At 37.8% G+C, this 18,469-nt stretch overlaps 1 protein-coding gene across 4 annotated transcripts in view; it reads left to right on the forward strand.

Annotated features, from left to right (window-relative positions):
• The first annotated feature begins 2,005 nt into the window (after positions 1-2,005).
• The window catches only part of pot1 (protection of telomeres 1 homolog), a 54,861-nt gene continuing 38,397 nt past the window's right edge, over positions 2,006-18,469 (forward strand). For 3 of the 4 annotated variants that reach the window (XR_014800723.1, XM_084934307.1, XM_084934310.1), the window contains exons 1-4: positions 2,006-2,054; positions 9,711-9,848; positions 13,046-13,118; positions 14,190-14,290. Coding sequence is in view for 3 of the 4 variants with exons in the window: in XM_084934307.1 (XP_084790433.1) it covers positions 9,735-9,848; positions 13,046-13,118; positions 14,190-14,290 (288 nt within the window). In the remaining variant the exon portion in view is untranslated. The remainder of the gene's footprint in view (positions 2,055-9,710; positions 9,849-13,045; positions 13,119-14,189; positions 14,291-18,469) is intronic. The other variant, XM_084934308.1, reaches the window with a different exon arrangement.

Here is an 18,469-nt window from a genome sequence, read left to right on the forward strand (position 1 = left end):
ACAAATATGATGAGTCTGTTCTCATTACTGGGCCACAGGCCTTTAAAGTGCCATGCTTAAACCATTACTGCCATGGTGCTGGGTCTGGAGGCCCAGTGTCTATGTGTTTTGATTATTGGAATTCTGGGATTTAGTGGTTTTTCATGGTTTTGTTTTTTATTTCTTGCTCATTTAGTCATCCTTTAGTGTTTTGGTGATTTCTAGTTGTTAGGTTTTGTTTCTGTGTCTGTAAGATGTTTGAGATCTAAGAGAGGTGATCAGGGAATCGCAGGCTTCTAAGGGCTCACAGGTTTGGGAATCACAGAGAGAACTGGCTGAAGCAAGGAACTGGCAATGATTAAATCTTTGTTCAAGCCTTGAGTAGCCAGCCGAATAGACGATGAACAGCAGGTGAGTCAGGACAGCTGATTACTGACAGGTGAGCTGCTGACAGGGAGACAGAGAGACAGAAAGACCCAAAACGAAGTACAATGTGCACAAACACCAACACAGAGAAGCAGGGAAGTGAGAGAGACTCAGGGATCATGACACAGAAAAACGTGTTCACACTAAATGTAGGTGCTGTGGACCAAACTGTTCCAGAAACTGCCTCTTAGTGTTGAACTGACAGTAATAAAACTGTTATAGAGCTTTACTTACCGTTACCCTGTGGTGGACTGCTGAGCTGAGATGCATACACAAGGCTTTGCAGTGTATGTGTTTGTGTTTCAATATCACAATTATTTAAATTTACCTAACATCATTATTTATCGAGTGCCTGTAGCGCATCAGGAGGTCATCTACTAGTTGGAATGTTGGTGGTTCTATCCCTGGCTGCTCCAGTCTGCATGCCAAGTATTCTTGATAGAAAGCATCTCAGTGGAGAGAGAAAATAAGGCATAGTGTTTGTATGAATGTGTTTGAATGGGTGAATGAAACAAGTTTTGCGTAGGAAAACTACATAGGAAACAGTCTATTTACTATTTAATTAATGTTGTTCCACAAGCAACACATAAACTGTCCAAACACTTTGCTGTGAACACATAGCTTTGCAAAATAAAGTTTCTGCAAAGCCGGGAGACGTTTTCTGGCAAAAACAAAGAAGCTCAAAGATGCTGTTGCTTTTAAAAAAATTTCAGTTGCAGTTTGTTCAGATTTAGCAGGCAGAACTACTCACTTAGATTTAGGTTAGCTTAATAACATTTTTGGCTAACACAGAAACCTGAAAAACAGCACATATTATTGACCTTTTAGTGCATGTAGTAGGAGGGTTTTTCAGTACCATCTAATGTTTTTCTGTTTCCCTTATCAGAAAGAAATATAGTCATTTGCTTCAGTATCAGATTTTTCAGAAGACAAATCTTCTATTCCACATCTTATTGCAGTTCTCATACCTCCTTCTCCATCTTTTGAGCTACACTTCTATCCTACTTCTTGCACCAATAACCCATAGAGCTCACTTTGCATTTCCTTTCATGTACACATGCAGGAGAAACCTGGATGTTAACTTTGGGATGTATCGGAAAGATACCCTAGATATGTCGAACTTACATCATACTACAGGACCAAGCCAAAACACAAAACAGTTGAAGTAAGGAAACTGCAGAATGGATGTGTGGAGAAGGTGACTTGAGTGTGATGATGGAAAATCAAATGCTCAACTTACTTTTATAACTTCCACTTCACTTATTCCTGCCTTTTCTTATTTGTATCCCTTAAATTTCACTTAACGTGAAAATATTTGATTGTGATATGTTTAAATTGGAATAAAGTGTCATTTGAATTGTTAATTTTAAATTTGAGTGTTGAAAGCAGCTTGCATTTTAATTGTAAGAGAGTGAAGTTTAAACACAATTTGAATTTTTTTTTTTTTTTGTGTGGGGGGGGGGGGGCGTTAAAAAACGTTTTTCTATTTGCATTTCAAAACTGACTTTGATTTTGATTTTTGATTTTTCTTATTTTTTCAAGCATTACGTCTTTGATCATGTTTATGCAGTGCCCTGGGTTATTTTCTACGCATGCGCGTAGCAGAATCAGACTGTCAATTCGAAAGCAAGCGAGGGAAAACTGCTGTGGTAAGTTTTTCACCTTTATTGACAGCGTGTAGTATGCTCTTTCATTATAATGACTTCTTTTATTAACTTTAATTAGTTTGCAGATAGTTTGTTCGATGGGCGTTTGACGTCGTTGTACTTATGAAAAAGCGTGTGTTGCGTTTTCATAGCGTTTTAGTTTCTTACTCACTTGTAAATACGTACATCATACACAGCACATGCCCAGATGTTTTAATAACAAGCACACTGCATTCTGGAGTTCGACCGACATCTAAATTAGTAGTATTATTTACGTAAAGAAAAGCAAGTTTATTTAGATCCTCGTTGTCTTCCGCGTGTCCACAACTTCTCAAAGTTTAAGCCATAAACGTGCAGCATTATGTGTCTAATATTATCCGAAATTCCCAGTACGAGGTATATATTTATAAAAAATATATGTATAGTATCTTCTGTTTCATTGCGTTGTTGTCCAGATCAGCAAAATTTAAATTGAAGCATTTCTGAGTGGAGTTTGGTTTGGGGTTATTTGAAAAACAGAACTTATTTCTCGCTTTTCCTTGTTTTCTACCTTAATCCATCAGGTTGCAGGGTCAATAAGAAGTCTTTAATTTTCCTTAAATAAGTGCTAAATGGGTTATGAGTTCGTGCTAAACTGGTTATGGGTTCACGTTAAACTGGATGCTAGCAAAGCTGCTAGTCTTTGTGGTGGTGTTTGCTAGCTAACGACCTCGTTCACAACTTAATTCCCTGTGACATTAGTTGAACGGAAGATAATATTACAGTACAACAGCCCGTTGTCAATACCCAAGTAGGCAAGTTTGTACTTGGTAAGTTCACTTGGAAGTCCAGACTTCCGAGGACTCTACACAAACTTTACAACTGGAAGCGGGGAGTACTTGATGACGTCACAGCTCTGCTCAGCTCACAGTGTGTTTTTACTGCCACCCCCTTAATTTTATTGTGATCAGTACTTACAGAAATTCCTCTGATACGCCTAATCACTAGATTTCTTTAAAAACGGTTTATTTAGGAAAGTGTTTTTAATCACTTTGGCAAAATGCTTGGCTATAAAACAGCCATCCATGTGAAATTATTGGGAAAGAGTTCAGTAAAGACTCATTATTTACATTGGTGTGATCTTAGAAGATGGTAATGAACTTTATGCCACTATACTGAAATAAATATTGAATAATCAATATTCATTTTCAAGTAACATACATATTTGTGTAACATACATGTAATTATAATCTTATACACCTCCACCTATTCTTAGTCTTATTCATAACCATTATTTTATTATTATTATTTGCCTTCTAACATCCATAGAATTATATGCTCTTTTATATCATCTATGATCTGCTTCATAGTGTCTAACAAACTTCATACAGTTAAGCATTAAGAGTCCCTACAGGACTGAAGGATAAACTTCATCTCTCTCAATAACACATTTGACCTGTATACATAGCTCACACTATGTATTGAACAGAAAACAAACAGATCAAATGTTATAATTACTTTATATCTTATACTATTATTCCTAGACTCTCAAAACTTACATTAAACAGTAGGTATTAACAATAAAGTTGAGTAAATATTAAAAAGATGTAATTTGGTCTTTTCCAAAGAATTAATTTGCAAATATACTGACAGTTCTCCACGGAGACATAAAAATTAAATAAAATACTCAGTTATGAATCTTAACTTTAAGCTCAGGCAAACAGATTTCGCTCAGGGAAAAATGAAACACTGACATAAACCAAACATTGATTATTAGCCATAATTTAAGTGAATTATATATTTTTGCAAATGTTGTGCTCCTCTCATCATGAAAAATAGCCTATAAGTACTGGCATTCTTGAAGTAAAGGTGCAAAAATTGCATTTGTTTCTTGTAGAGAGGAAAGCTGACTATGTTTTCACTGTTCACATTGGTTGTTGCTCCTAATTAGTCAGGAACTGTGGCATGGAAGATGACAAGTGAATTTGCAGGGATGATACTGGGTAATAATAAGTGCTAATAATACTTTAAAGTGGACATGAAACACTAAATGAATTAATTTACATCTTTAAGCCCTATTCTAAAACACTGTCATAGATTTACCACTCTTCATGAAGCTGTATTTAGGAAATAAGTGTTTAAGGTTTTTAGCGCAAGTGGCACAATCTAGTGTCACTAGGTTGGGTGGTTGCTGCTAACAGACTTTACAATAGCTAATGTAGCAGTGTAGCAGCCAATTAGCATTGTTACGTTTGCTGACCAATAATTTCTGTCATAGTTTTCCTAAATAAAAGGTGTGTGTGTGGGGGGGCTATGCTCCTTTGCTCCTTGTTTGTCATGAAAACGTGACAGAATTTGAATGCTTGGGAGGAAGAGAAGAGTAAACATATATACACAATTTGAATGTGGTGTGTTAAAAAAAACCCAAAAAAGAAAATATGACACTTTTTAAACCTTTTGGAGCAACTCTCACTGGTAAAGACACAACCGACTTTAAACTGTTATATTTTAGCTAACAAGATCAACTACTGTAGCTTTATGATATTTAGTTAAAAAATACTAAAATAATTTAGATGGTTAAATTATGACTAAAACTAAATGACACTTTAGTCAAAAGACTATCATTAAAACTAAATTAACATTAGCTGTCAAAATTAACACTACTAACTTGTGCAAGAACTGATGACTCGGTGGAAACAAGGAAGCTCTAACTAAGAAGCTCTCTTAAGAGGTTACCTTTTCTGCTGCTCCTGGCAGCAGCGATGACTGTTAAATTAAAAACCAAGAATATACTGTCTGCTTATTCTGTCTCTTTAGCAGTAAGTGGTTCTTCATTGTTGGCTAGCTGCATTGAAAGGGGAGAATCTACCTGTTAGCCAAAATATTTGGGTTTGTTTATATTGTATATATTTGTTTATAGACATTTTAAATGAGGACTGTGGACAAGTGCTGTTTGAGCGAGTTGTGCGCTAGTGGTTCACAGGACCCACAAGCTGAAGTTCAACACTGTCCCCCTTTTTTGGGGGGTTAATTTTTGGGGTTTGTTTCTGTCTTTTCACTGAGTTGATTGTTCTGTCACAAGTTAGTTAAGATAAACTAAGTATATTAGCAGCAAACAACCAACCGAGTGATGTCACATTCAATACTGGCACAAACTGGTGCTACAGATGCTCTAAAAATGTTACATTTAACCCTTTTTTAAATCCTAGCTTCATGGACAGTGTTAAATTGCTGAGAGTATTTTTAGAGTAGGGGTTCATAGTGTAAATTAGCCTTAATACATGTAGTGTTTCATGGACACTTTAAGATGCACTTGATTTACTGTGTTTTGAGTGGTGTGTTACTGTTGTATTGACTTATGACATATGACTGTTCAATTGGAAGACATTTCTCTTCTCCAGGATTCGGAATGTTTCTGTTATTAGCATTTTATTAACTAATGCACTATTGCTTACAAAAAATTCCACCAGGTGTGTGGCAGGCAGCATCTTCCTAACTTCAGCCATCTATCGGATTTGACTCCCTTTGGCAGAAGTTTCACATTGGGGAAAATTTGAAGTTGATTACTTTTACAGAAGCATGTGTTGGCTATTAACAGACAATGCTTACATTGTAAGTGCCTTATGATGCACATTTATTGTATTGGTTATTTACTTTTGAGATGGGTAATTATTCTCTGATTTTTATTTCTGATTTGAACAACTGTTGATGGAATTACGAATGTAAACACAGCCTATAAGGAATTCTATACTTATTTAATTACAATTGAGTACTTGCCTTTAGGTTAGATATGGAATTTTCATTAACATCTACACCATTATAATGTCTTGTTTTCAGCAGAATAATATTTTTCATAAAGCACAGGGCAAGCTTCAGAATAATAACATGCTCGCTTTTCTTCATTGCAGCCACCAGAGAGTAAAGTGAATAGTGACTAGGCAGTTTAGTAGTTAGTGGTAGTCCCTACTAATAAAACATTCTCAAAGAAGAAACTTTGATAATTTGATAATGTATTTACAAAAGCAGGAGTGCGCCTATATGAACTTGCACATATATGTGACTGTCCCTTTCCCCTCTTTACCACAATGAATCTAAATTTGTAGCAAATAATGAATATCTGTTCACATTTTACCTGGTCTTATCACTAAATCTTTGTGAAAGAGCAAAAGAGCTCACTCATCCTTTTTCACCCACCTGAAGGGAGGAAAAGTCAAGTTCCCCAAGGCTTTTTAAGTGGTGACCACTCGCTGTGCCATAATTTGCCTGGTGTGTGTGTCTTGTGACCTGCTGCTGGACATGCTTATGAGACAGTGAGGACATTTTGCTTTCATGTGGCTGCAGCTTGATGAAAGTGAAGAAATTGACAATTTTAAGTATTAAAACCAACAAAACTAAAAATTATGTGTATATAAAATTTTAGGGACTTTGTCAAGTGTATGTATAGTTCAGGGCATTTTGGCTTTGGCTTCCTCTGTATAATTAGCTTGTCTCCCCCACAGACATAAGGAGCAGGCCCAAGAAGATATCAGAAAAGTGAAATGAAGATAACATTAATGGAATCATTGTTATCTTTATAAAAAGACAACATAGTGTGACTGTGTGTTTGTGTTTTTCTTTAAAAAAGAGGAAAGGAAAACTGCTTCTACTGCTGCATTGTCTATATGCTCCCAGCACATAGCTTTCCAACATTATTTTGCTTTAATATACAGTATCACTGTATATGTTTAATATGAAATGAATTAAAAGGGCTTCTCTATATTGTAAATCATATTGTTGAGATTTTTAGATACCCTGGTATAGCCACCTAAGCGTAGGTTGGTCTGCTGCTTTTGAACCTGCTAGCCTCCATCCAGACATACTTCTGTCTATTGACCTTGATATCCTTGACCTGTCTCGTGCCAGGTTATTTACCAGCTCAACAACCTGTGCATGCGGTGAGTGTGTCTGTTTCAAAATGGTTTGGATGAGCCACACTGCTGTTTAAATAGTGATTTGAACCTACATAAATTAAAGCTGAGGCTTGGCACTTTTAATATAGTATTCATTTCTATACACAGATGCTCAAATTTGTTTTTTATAAAGCACATTTAAATGCAACTCACTGACCGAAGTGCTATACAAAAGACAGAATGGATAAAAATAAATGAGGGAATTGATAAGAAAGAAATCAAATGCATTGTAGTAGGTGATAAACTGATAAAGGCAAATCAGACAGACTCAAATGCCAATGAATAAAAATACGTTTTAAGTCTAGTTTTAAAATACTGAATGGAGCTGCTAGATGGTTCACTTTAATCATCAGATTGCTGTTTGTTCTTGAATAGATCATTTTAGTTCGATTGCAGCTTTTTTGAGACAGATATCACTATATACCAAAATTGGACTAAAAGGGACTTAAAAAGCTTCATAAAGCTCGGAGAACTAAAGAATCTAAAAATTCTTTTACTTTTTTATGACGAATGGCCATTTGATTCATTGTTAATTTAAAAATAATAACTAGAGCAAGTCAGCAATTCAGTGTCTGGTATCAGGTTATACAATGTGTAGTGAAAAATGATTGTTACTGTTATTTTTTATTTAATTAATTTAGTTTTTGGTTGTGGAAAAGAATCTTTATGTGAGTTGGCAGGAGTGGATGCATCCAGTCTTTCCCTGCATGTCCACAGAGAGCCCGTGACTCACTACTGGAGTGTAGTTTTAAGTGATTTTTATAAACTGTGTTCTTTCATTGCTATTGTTGTCAACACACTTCATGTGCTCAGCACTCAAAAACGGCTCCTAACTTGATAAAAGCCCCTATAGGATACAGTGTTTGGCTCAGTCATACTTCAGTAAATCACAATGGCTTATGAGAGGGGGCCAGTCAGTACCTATATTATACTGTGTGAATACTGAGCATCCTCCCACCCCAGCAGTCATGTCTCCAATGCACTTCTGCCACACTCTGTTTATGGTTCAGCGGTGAGCTGGTATTAGGTGGTTCATGTTTGGGGTTTTCAGTGATGCTCTGAGCAATAGGAAGGCAGTTGTCTAGATGGGATGGCCATTCCTACCTTTGGCAGGGATCAGCTGTTGTCCCGGTGCAGCTGACTGTTGGCAGCCGGCTGGTGGCCTCTGTGTTGCTTCTTTGTCGGTGAATCCTCCTCCTGTCAGAGCAGACTGAGGATGACTAACAAGACTAGCTGTATGCAGCTGTCATTATGAACTCATCACAAAGCTGCAGGCCTGTTCTTTCATTTGTAGGAAATAAAAACAACCAACTATTTAAATGCATTTAGTTTATGTAGAAAAGTAAAGGCAGTAATCACTTTTAGGAAAATCTCCTCTTGACTTTTATTGTTCTTTTTAGAGGTGATGCTGCATTTGTTGATAGGCTTTATTTTGTTTTAAAATATTATTTTCAATCCAGTTTGGGTTCACTTAGTTTCCAGAGTAATTTTACTCATTTGTTTAGTTTTATGGTTTGAAAAATGGTTGGCTTTGTGGACATTATTTGTTTTTAAGTCTGTTGTATGAAGGTTATTTGTCAGGCTAAGATTTAGGAAAATCAGATTTTTTTTCTAGGTGAAAGTGCTAAATAAGTAACTCAAATAACATCAACCCCCTCATAAATTTTACCATTTAAAAGTAGCTGAAAATCTGCCAGCACAGCTGCCACTCCTTGTCTCGCGAGACTGGACGGGTCCTGGCTTAAAGTTTGCTCAGCTTTGTGGCAAAGGATAAAATAACTGCCAATGGGAGTAAATGATGCCTGATGTTGCTGGTAAATGGGTGTGAAACGGAACAAGTAAATGCATTTATGAACTCAACCCATTTTGACTTCTAAAATCCGCTATTTGTATACCAGAGTTTGTTTGTAAACCTTGCGTACACCATAAAGAAGAGCGCGCAGTTTACTCTTTGATATTTTTACATGATTTGTAGTGGTGTGCAGCATTAACCAGTTAAATAAAAATTATGGACTATTTTTTGGTGTTTGAACTGAGTTGCCAGATGAGTAGCCGTGCCACAGGCCAGGCTGATGAACCTACAGGTGTAGGAGAGCCTGTGAACACAGAGCAGCTCTGAACTCATGAGTAAATCACTCATCCTACACTAATTCAGGCCTCAAGCTCCACCCCTTGGGTTTAAATCAGAGTTTTATTTGATGGTGTTTTTTTACCCTTGTTGAGTTTCCACCTGACTGAGCAGTTGAGCACACGCTCTGCTGAACAGCTCGTCTGCCTCGCAGGCTGTTCCTGCTTTGCTGTCCTCTCTTGGTGAGGGTACCACCAAGGGACTCGCCAGTCAAATGTGCTTGAGATAAAACTAACCAGCTCTGACATGAAGCAGCATGTTACCTGCTATGAACAGGGCCAATACTTTTCCTGGGTTTTTCTCTGAAATGCCTAAAAGATTTGAATCCTTCTGCTGTACTGTTGACATGGATCTGGTGGTACCTGTCACAGGTATGTTCAGGTAATGAGTTGTCTGTGGTAGAGGAAGGTTCAACCAGACTTTAAACAAACTGATCACACAGTGGATCAGTGTCTGTCAGCTGCTGCGGGTTCTATATTCTTGGGCAGATGACACATTCAGGTCTGAAGCTGCTGACATTCACTTTTGTCAACTGGATTGGTGGCAGACTGGAATTATACTAAACTTGTCCTTTTTTATTTTATTTTATTTTTTCTATCTCAGCCTCTCAGGTCTCACATTGATGTCATGCCTGTCCATGTGCTGTTGGAGGGTACGGGGCCTCAGATACCAGCACATCTGACCAGGATTCCCATCTCTCTCATCACCACCAGCACAGATGTCACAGACAAAATAGTCAAGGTCTGTTACAGCAAGCCTAAAAACAAAATATATAAAATGCCCAGGAACGTGTGTGTGTGTGTGTGTGTATGTACACAAATAAGATCTGTGTGTCCCAAGCAATAATGGCTTTGTACTGCTCTAGCAGAATGAACATTGTGTGATGATGGTAAATGGCCTGGTTCTTATATAGCACTTTTCTACTCTACCTGAGCATCTCTCATTCTCACAAGCACTTTTTTTCTACATCACATTGCATTCTGTCTAACATTCATACTCCGATGAATGCATCCGGTTAGAATCTTGCCTAAGGCATGCAGACTGGAGCAGGGATTGAACCGCCAGCCTTCCAAGTAGCTGCTTTACCTCCATAAATACAACCACCCAGACTCACCCAGTATAAAAACCTGCAATCTTAAAGATTACATAAAGGAGTTGACGTCGTTTGTGCGCAAAGCATGTATAGTCCTAACTCTGGAAAGTGTATTAATGTAACTAATAGACTTGACCTGGAAGTTGCATCTGAATTTATTCATATGTGCATATATCAGTGTTTTATATCTATTTAAATTTTTATGATTGTGGCTCATGAAAATCAAAAATCAAGTATCTCAGATTATTAGAATATTTCCTTATATAAATCAGAAATGGATTACAATATAGAAATGTCAAATTTCTACAAAGGAGTATTAGGGCCACTTTAAGAAAAGAATATTATTGATCATTTTGAGAATAAATTCAGTTTAGTTGTTAAAGTTGAGTTGTAAAGTATATTAAAAAAAAGTCGAAATGCATAGATTACTGTTGTTGTTGTTTCAAGCCAAACTGCCAGGGGCGCTATAGCCTCTACAAAATGCCTTGTGTAGAGAGTTAGTGAAACAAATTGATCAGTCGTCTTGTGATACAACTTAAATATTGTCTGTGAAGGTTCTCAGTCATCCAGGTCATCGTAGTCAAAGGAGCTTGCAAAGAAAAGCGTCTGGACTTCTTTAAGTTACTTGAAGACGTTTCACCTCTCATCCGAGAAGCTTCTTCAGTTCTAAGGTCAAATGGTGGAGAGTCCCAGATATAAACCTAGTGGGAGTATCCCCCCACAGAGGGACAAAAGGACCCCCTGATGATCCTCTAATCGCCTGAGCTAAGGTGTGAAACTGGGTGTGGGTCCCAATCAGCCAGAGTTTCGGGTGTGTTCATTGTGAAACCTGGCCCCACCTTATCATGCGAATTCCTGAGGTCAGATGGCCCAGGATGTGAGTGGGCGTTAAGGCGTCTGGGAAGGGATCTCAAAACTGGATTATAGATGGCAGAGAGTTGGTGTCGTAAACCCCCGCCTCTGTTCAAAGATGGTCGCTCACAGTGGACATAGATGGCTTCTTTCACTCCTCTTTCAAACCATCTGTCCTCTCTGTCCAAAATGTGAACATTGGCATCCTCGAAAGAGTGTCCTTTATCCTTAAGATGCAGATGGACTGCTGAGTCTGCTGAGAACTTAAATATTCTTTATTGCACAAGGTGTAACCATTGATAGCCTTGCATCTGTCCACTGCCAGCCATTTCATTTTGGACAAATTCTCTCTTCTAATTTTGTGTGTGTGTGTTCCCCCCCAATCTGACCAGGCGCAGCTTTTTAAACCATCTTTTCAATGTCCATATATTGATCACCACAATATGTTTGTGTGCTAAAAGAGAAATCATTTCCTTCCTTGTTACTAAAACTGGTTCTGAAGTAAGATTAACTCAGAGAATGTAACCGTGGCGGCTTATGTTGGAAGAACAGCTGTAATCTCTACATTTTCCCTTTTTTCTCAATAGCATTTCAACTTTAATCTCAAAATGATCAATGACACTTCCCCGCTGTTTTTCTTTCCCTTTTTCTTTCTCCCTTTTCTTTTCCCCAGTCAAATCTGTCCTGTGTTTAGCAAGTGAAAATAAAATAAAATAAACAATAAAAGCAAAGGTGAATCAAATAGACCATTACGGCAAGGCTGGGATGGTCCATTTGGTAAAGTAAATCCATTGGGCATCTTTCTTTGCCTTTAGACAATAATTCTGATGGCAAAAGAACCAAACGCGACAGGCGAAAAAAAAGAAAAGAAAAAAAAACATCAATGACAATGTTTTTGTTTTTTTTGTTCTTTTTTAAATTGTGACCCTAAAACTGTCTGTATGTTCATTTATATACTTGCTACTTGGTTGGGACTCCTTTTCCACAAATGTCTACCTCAGTGTGGTGTGCCATTACCTTGTGGCACAGCTGAGATGTTACTAAAGGCCATGTTACTTTGATAACGGCCTTTAGCTCTTCTTTATTTTGAAGTTGACATTTACTCATCTTCCTCTTGACAGTACTCCATAGAGGCCCTGTGGGGTTTAGGTCATGCAAGCTGGCTGACCAGTCAGGGTAACAACATGGTAGATATGGTAGAAGTTTTGGCACTGTGGGCAGGCACCAAGTCTTGCTGGAAAATGAAGTTGGCATTTCTAAATAGCTCAAATCATTACAGACTGGAATTTTGACACTGAATTTCAAACACCTTGGACTCTAAGATGAGAAAATAGACTGTTGCTCAGTGGTTCAAAGGCTTTTCAGATAAAAGTAAATTGCACCTCTTCAATCTTCACCCAGACTCCAGGACCTTGATTTAGAAACAAAATCTACAAAGATACTTGATATTAGGAATGCAACAGTGGTAGCTCCTTTCCTGAAGAAGCCCCTTTCTGTACGTGGTAGTTCATGATGCACTGACACCAGCCTCGGTCCACTACTTATGAAGCTTCCTACTTTCTTGAATTGACTTTTCTTGACAACCCTGTCAAGACTGAAATCATCTCTGTTGCCTTTTGACCTTTTCCTAGCACACACTTCTCTTCCAGGCATGTTTCAATCAAAATGCTTTGATATAGCACTCTGCCAACAGTCATAATGAGAAATAATTTGGCTATAAGACCTGAAATGTATATAGATAAGGTGACAAGTTCACAGTGCATTTTTCTCACTTTCTAGCTTCCAGTCCCCATCTTTTCATGATTTAGAGCACAGCAGTGATATGAGCACAATCACCTTTTGTCCTCTGGCCCATTTCTCAAGGTCTTATTAACATTGCTTGGTTTTCAGATTTGACTTTGATATATTGACAGGAAATTTTGCAGAACGTCAGTCACAGCAAAATGCTTTTGAGTTCATTTTCACATCAGGATTTTTTTTTTTCAATTTACAGGGGAAAGTGGTTCACAAGGGGCCGCTAGTGCCATTGAACAATGACAGTTTTATCCTGAAGATGGTCATCCAAGGTAATGTTTAAACAAGTATTAGCTGTCCGTCAATAAATTCCAATATATGTGTGTTTTGTCATGCCTTTACTTACGGTTCCCATTACCCTCCATGTGTTTATGATAATGTGGTGGTTGGTTATCATGTCAAAATTTAGTTTAGTTTAGAGAGACTTTTGCACTCGACATTGTATATAAGTGTTTGCGTTTTATTTTATTTTTTTCATTTTATAATTTGTTTTTAAGTAAGACACTGTTTAATTACATCTGACTAAACAGATTTCTTGTGTTGTCCAGCAGTCGATTCAGAATACGAAGAAATTTAGTTTATTATCGCACACACCAAAGAGAACTATTATACCCTCTTTAGGCATCTATTACAATAGTTTCCCAGTGTTAGTTATAACTAGTAATTCAAGTAGCCTAATAGTGTAGCTCTAGCTATAGTTGCTGTACATAATATAAACTATCAACTGAATTTTACCATGAGACCCATGTCCTTCATCTTTCACTGGGCCTGAGTTCAGTGTTCTCATTTGGAAAAGAGTGGATTTGCTCACTTAGGGTTTCGAAGTTTCTGCCTCAGGCGGAGGAGTCCACATACATTATCTCAGCTTCCTGTTCATGTCTAGAGGAAGAGTGGAACAGAAGATTGAAAAATGGTTTGATGCCACTATATGAATTTGGTGAAGAGCAGAAAGCAAAGCTGTGAATTTACAGGTTGATCAGTGTTGCTACTGTCACCTTTGCCCACAAGCTGTGGGCATTGACCAAAAGAAAAACAATGCAGATGGAAGCAGTAGAAATAAGTTTCTTTCAAAGTGTGTCTGGACTAACCTAAGCGTTGGGGTGAGAAGCTTGCCCATTTGTAAGCGGCTCAGAGTAGAGCTACTGCTCCTCCACATCACAAGTTGAGGTGGCTTGATCATGAGATTAGGACACCTCCAGAATGCCTCATAAATGTGGTGTTTCGGGCATAGCCAAGGACTATTGGCTTTTGTACTTAGACTGCAGACCCTGCAACTCGACCCCTTGAATTTACCTTTTCCCTTATCCTTTCCAGTTTTAACACATTCGTATGATGTTTTCCAGAAGAAGATTCCATGCTGAACAGCTCATCTCAGAACTCATCTGTCAATGTTGTTTTGTTTGGATCACTGGCCAAGAACTTCAGTCAGTCTGCCAACCAAGGGGTAGGTCTCTGAATTAGGGCTGTGCGATATGACCAAAATCTCATATCCCGATATAAGACATCTATCGTCCCGATAACGATATAAATCACAAAAATGTAACATTTTCTGTAAATTCTGTGAATCTCGGGCAGCTCGACTTGCGGGAAGTGTTTCCAGCTGCGCGTCATGTACCTGGAGTCGAGTGTTTTAACCGATGCATGAAACGATACATTTTTAGACATAAGTTGTAACAGCCGCCGTTTTCTTTGTGAGTATTTATTACACAGCGTGCTGCGGGGAAAAGCCTGTTCTAACGTTTGAGTCTAAGGTTTATTTTTTAGCACCTGGCGGCTCTTTTTTACTTCTCATCCGTAAATAATCTGCTCTTTCACGTGATTCAGTTTATTTTGAAAAGTCTCAACAGGATCTTGAGCTTTATTATGAAAGGTTTATGTGGAACACAAACAAGCGGACACGCGATGGTGTTACCGTCATTGTTGCTAACAACAACACATAAAAACAGGCGCTTGTCTGTCCGTAGTGTGGTTATTTTAAATATAAGAGAAAGAGAGAACTTTAAGAAATTAATATAGCCACTACAGTGACCATCAAAACGATGAGAAAATATTGCCGTAAACAGTTTATTTTGCGACACCACGAAACAAACGATAGCGTAAAATGAAACGATAGACGTTTTTATATCGTCATCCGATATATATCGAACAGCCCTACTCTGAATCTTCAAAAATAAGTCATTTTAGACTTTTGTCTTCACAAAGCATCAAGGCTGAATGAGATGGAGTAATAAATGTTGCATTTTAAAGTTTGTATTATTTACATTGAAAAACTAAGGAGTGGTTTTGTTAGAAACATCTAAAAAAGCCAGCACAGTTCTGGAAAAACATTCTTTGTACAGATGAAATCAAGATCAACCTCTACTAGAATGATGGCAAGAAAAAAGTTTGGAGAAGGTGTAGAACAGCTCATGATCCAAAGCATACCACATCATAAACACAGCGAAGGCAGTGCGATGGTTTGGGCATGTATGGCTGCCAGCGACACTAGTGTTTATTAACCCTTTCATGCATAGTGGTCACTACAGTGGACAGCTATTCAAAGACTGTTTTTATTGTATTTGTGTCAGTGTTGATGGTATACTTGTACATAAACCACTACATTGGACACTGATATGTCACTCAATACCCTGCCATCCACTGGTCGTTTAATGTTACTATAGATATATGACATGTTTCATTGTAATTATTGTTATTTAATCCCTAATTATTCATCTTTTCATGGCTAAAGATGAGGTTATCATAAATCATGCATGAAAGAGTTGATGATGTGACACAGGACAGAAGCAGCTGAATGAATTCTGAGGTGTCTGTCTGACATACTGTCTGCTCAAATTGAGCTAAATGCAGTCAAATTGATGGAGGAGTTTCATTATACAGATGAACAATGTCCCAAAACATACAGCCAAAGCAACCCATGAGTTTATTAAAGCAAAGAAGTGGAATATTCTTAAATGGCCAAGTCAGTCACCTGATCCCAACTGAGCATTTCACTTGTTGAAGGCTAAACTTTCGATAGAAAGGCCCAGAAACAAACAGCAACTGAAAGCCGCTGCAGTAAAGGCTGGCAGAGCATTAGAAAGGAGGAAACCCAACATCTGGTGATGTCACTGAAATGAAGGGATTGTGTTTAAAAAAATGCTTTAGTTCCTCACATTTTTGGTGCAATCTTTTTGTCCAACCCACTGAATTAAAGCCAAACCGCAACTGCATCTGAGTTGTTTACCTAAAATTTACTGTGTTAATGTACAGAACCAAAATTAGAAAAATGGGATCTGTGTCCAAATATTTAACTGTATATTTGCTATTTCCAGTCAGTACTGTTTTGCCAGTGTTACAAGTGGCTCTACTTTGCAACAAAATTGGGAGGCCACACAACTAAGTTACGCATTAACTATTTTATTTGCAAAAGGTAGAAACGGGTCATAAATCAGTAAACAGTGGTGAGGTGTTTGCTTGAGGGTCTATCAGACTGGGAGGCTGTTTACCATGTGAGGAGCAGCAAGAGAAAAACATGTCAGTGCTTTATAATGGCCTTTATTATTAGCTCCTGATGACAACCAGTTGGCTAGAAATTCCTCGCTCCTTCCATGAGTCACATAACGTAACAAAATAGATTAGGAGGCTCATCACACCATTTAGAAAAAAATGTTAAAATAATGTTCACATCAAATGTCTTCACGAAGTCTAAGGAACACAAGCCATATCGCATTTTTGACCAAAAAGATTTGGCTTTGGTTTTATTTGAGCTGTTCTAGCTGTTATTAGTGAGTTGTTATTAGTCTTTAGTGAACACTTAAATGCAGGGTTTGGGATTTGCCAATGATTGCTGCAACTGTGAGAGACCAAATGAAACTATCCATAATAATATTTTTTTTGTTATTTCTGAAGTTATTCAACTTATCTATGATGTTACTTTGTAAAAAAAAAAAACTTTTATTCATTAAAGACTAACCCCTACAGTAAATACATTTAAGGAATACTGGTAGATGATTGGTTTAGAAACTGCCGACCCTCACCCATCTTTTATCTTGGTCTAATTATTATGATTAATCACTGGCTCTCCCGTACAATGTCTTTTGTCCTGTCTTCCTCTTCTCACCGCCAACCGGTCGTGGCAGATGGCCGCCCCTCTCTGAGGCTGATTCTGCCAGAGGTTTTTTCCTGTTAAAAGGGAGTTTTTCCTTCCCACCAAAGAGAGGGTGTTCAATACGCTGCTCATTTGAAACTAAGAACTGACACTTACAGAGTGTTGAATGAGGAACAATTTTTGTAATGAGTTGTATTATGTTATTTCCAAATGGAAATTAGGGCTGGGCGATATGGTCTAAAATCCATATTGCGATATAATTTGAAGCACATGCGGTTACGATATATACCGCGATATATTCTTTTCTTCTGTATAACGTATTTTCCACACTATAAGGCACACTTAAAATCCTTTAATTTTCTCAAAAATCGAGTGTGCCTTATGTGTGAATTCTGGTTGTGCTTACTGACCTCGAACCGATTTTGACGTGCAGAAATCTGTTAAAAAATGTTTTGATGGATTGTCAGAGCATTACGGCTGCCGTAGTGAGGAGCTTCGCGGAGTAATCTGGGTCCAAAACTCCTTCCCCTTCAGGTCCCAAAGTCAAACGAACACTGAGAGTTAAAAACAGTCTAAATTCTTCCATGTTTAATAAAATCATCAACGTTGCTGCTTTACCAGGTGTAACAATTAAGTTTAACATCCATGCATCCATGAAAACAGAATTTATTAAATTTAACGGAGTTACAAGTTAACGGGAAGTTAGCTCGCTAGTTTCCACCTAAACATGACATACCATGTTCTGACTGAGAGATTTTTGAAACTAATTAAAACGTTCAGCTCTGCTGTCACTTCCAAAATAATGAAGACAGAAAACTAAACAGCAGTGGCGTTTGCAGGGTTACTGAAGTTGGACTACCTGGTATATAATGTTGTGCTACGTGATTGCTAGCGACACAGCTACGTTAGCATAACATTAGCACAGTGAAGCTGGAGGATGAACACCAACTTTTTTTTCCACTCGATAAAAGTTAACGTGAGGTATTCTGGTGGTCAGGGACAAATGCAATCGCATAGCAGGATGCTGTACACGGGCCAAACTTCAGTCAGGAGAACAACTGAGATTATTCATCCACAATATGAGGTCAGTTATTAATATACTGCAACAATATGGGAATAGAGCAGCTGCGAGAGAATTCAACATTAATGAATCAATGTTACGGAAGTGGAGGAAGCGCAGTTTTTGCCTTTCCCCGTATTTCAAAAGTGCTTCATCTCTTTGCTATGACTGTCGGCCGGCATAATTTGCAGATGATAATGGTTTTACCCGCTGCGATGCTTTCGATCAGAACAGGCGCAGCTTGATGACATCATCAACATGCGCTATCACGGTATAGTCAAAATCTCTATCGTTGGCCAAATTTATATCGTTTCTATCGTATATCGTTTCTATCGCCCACCCCTAATGGAAATTATAATTTTCTTTCATAAAACCTGTTACTTAAATGTGTAATGAGCTGAGGGGCATTCGTGTGATTTGTGGATGAATATAACATTATTTCTTTTTTGTTTTGATTAGCTGAATCACTTTGCACA

This window comes from Perissodus microlepis, chromosome 7 (genome assembly GCF_051167445.1).
Source record: "Perissodus microlepis isolate ML-2025 ecotype Zambia chromosome 7, ASM5116744v1, whole genome shotgun sequence".
In the NCBI taxonomy this organism is placed as follows: domain Eukaryota; kingdom Metazoa; phylum Chordata; class Actinopteri; order Cichliformes; family Cichlidae; genus Perissodus; species Perissodus microlepis.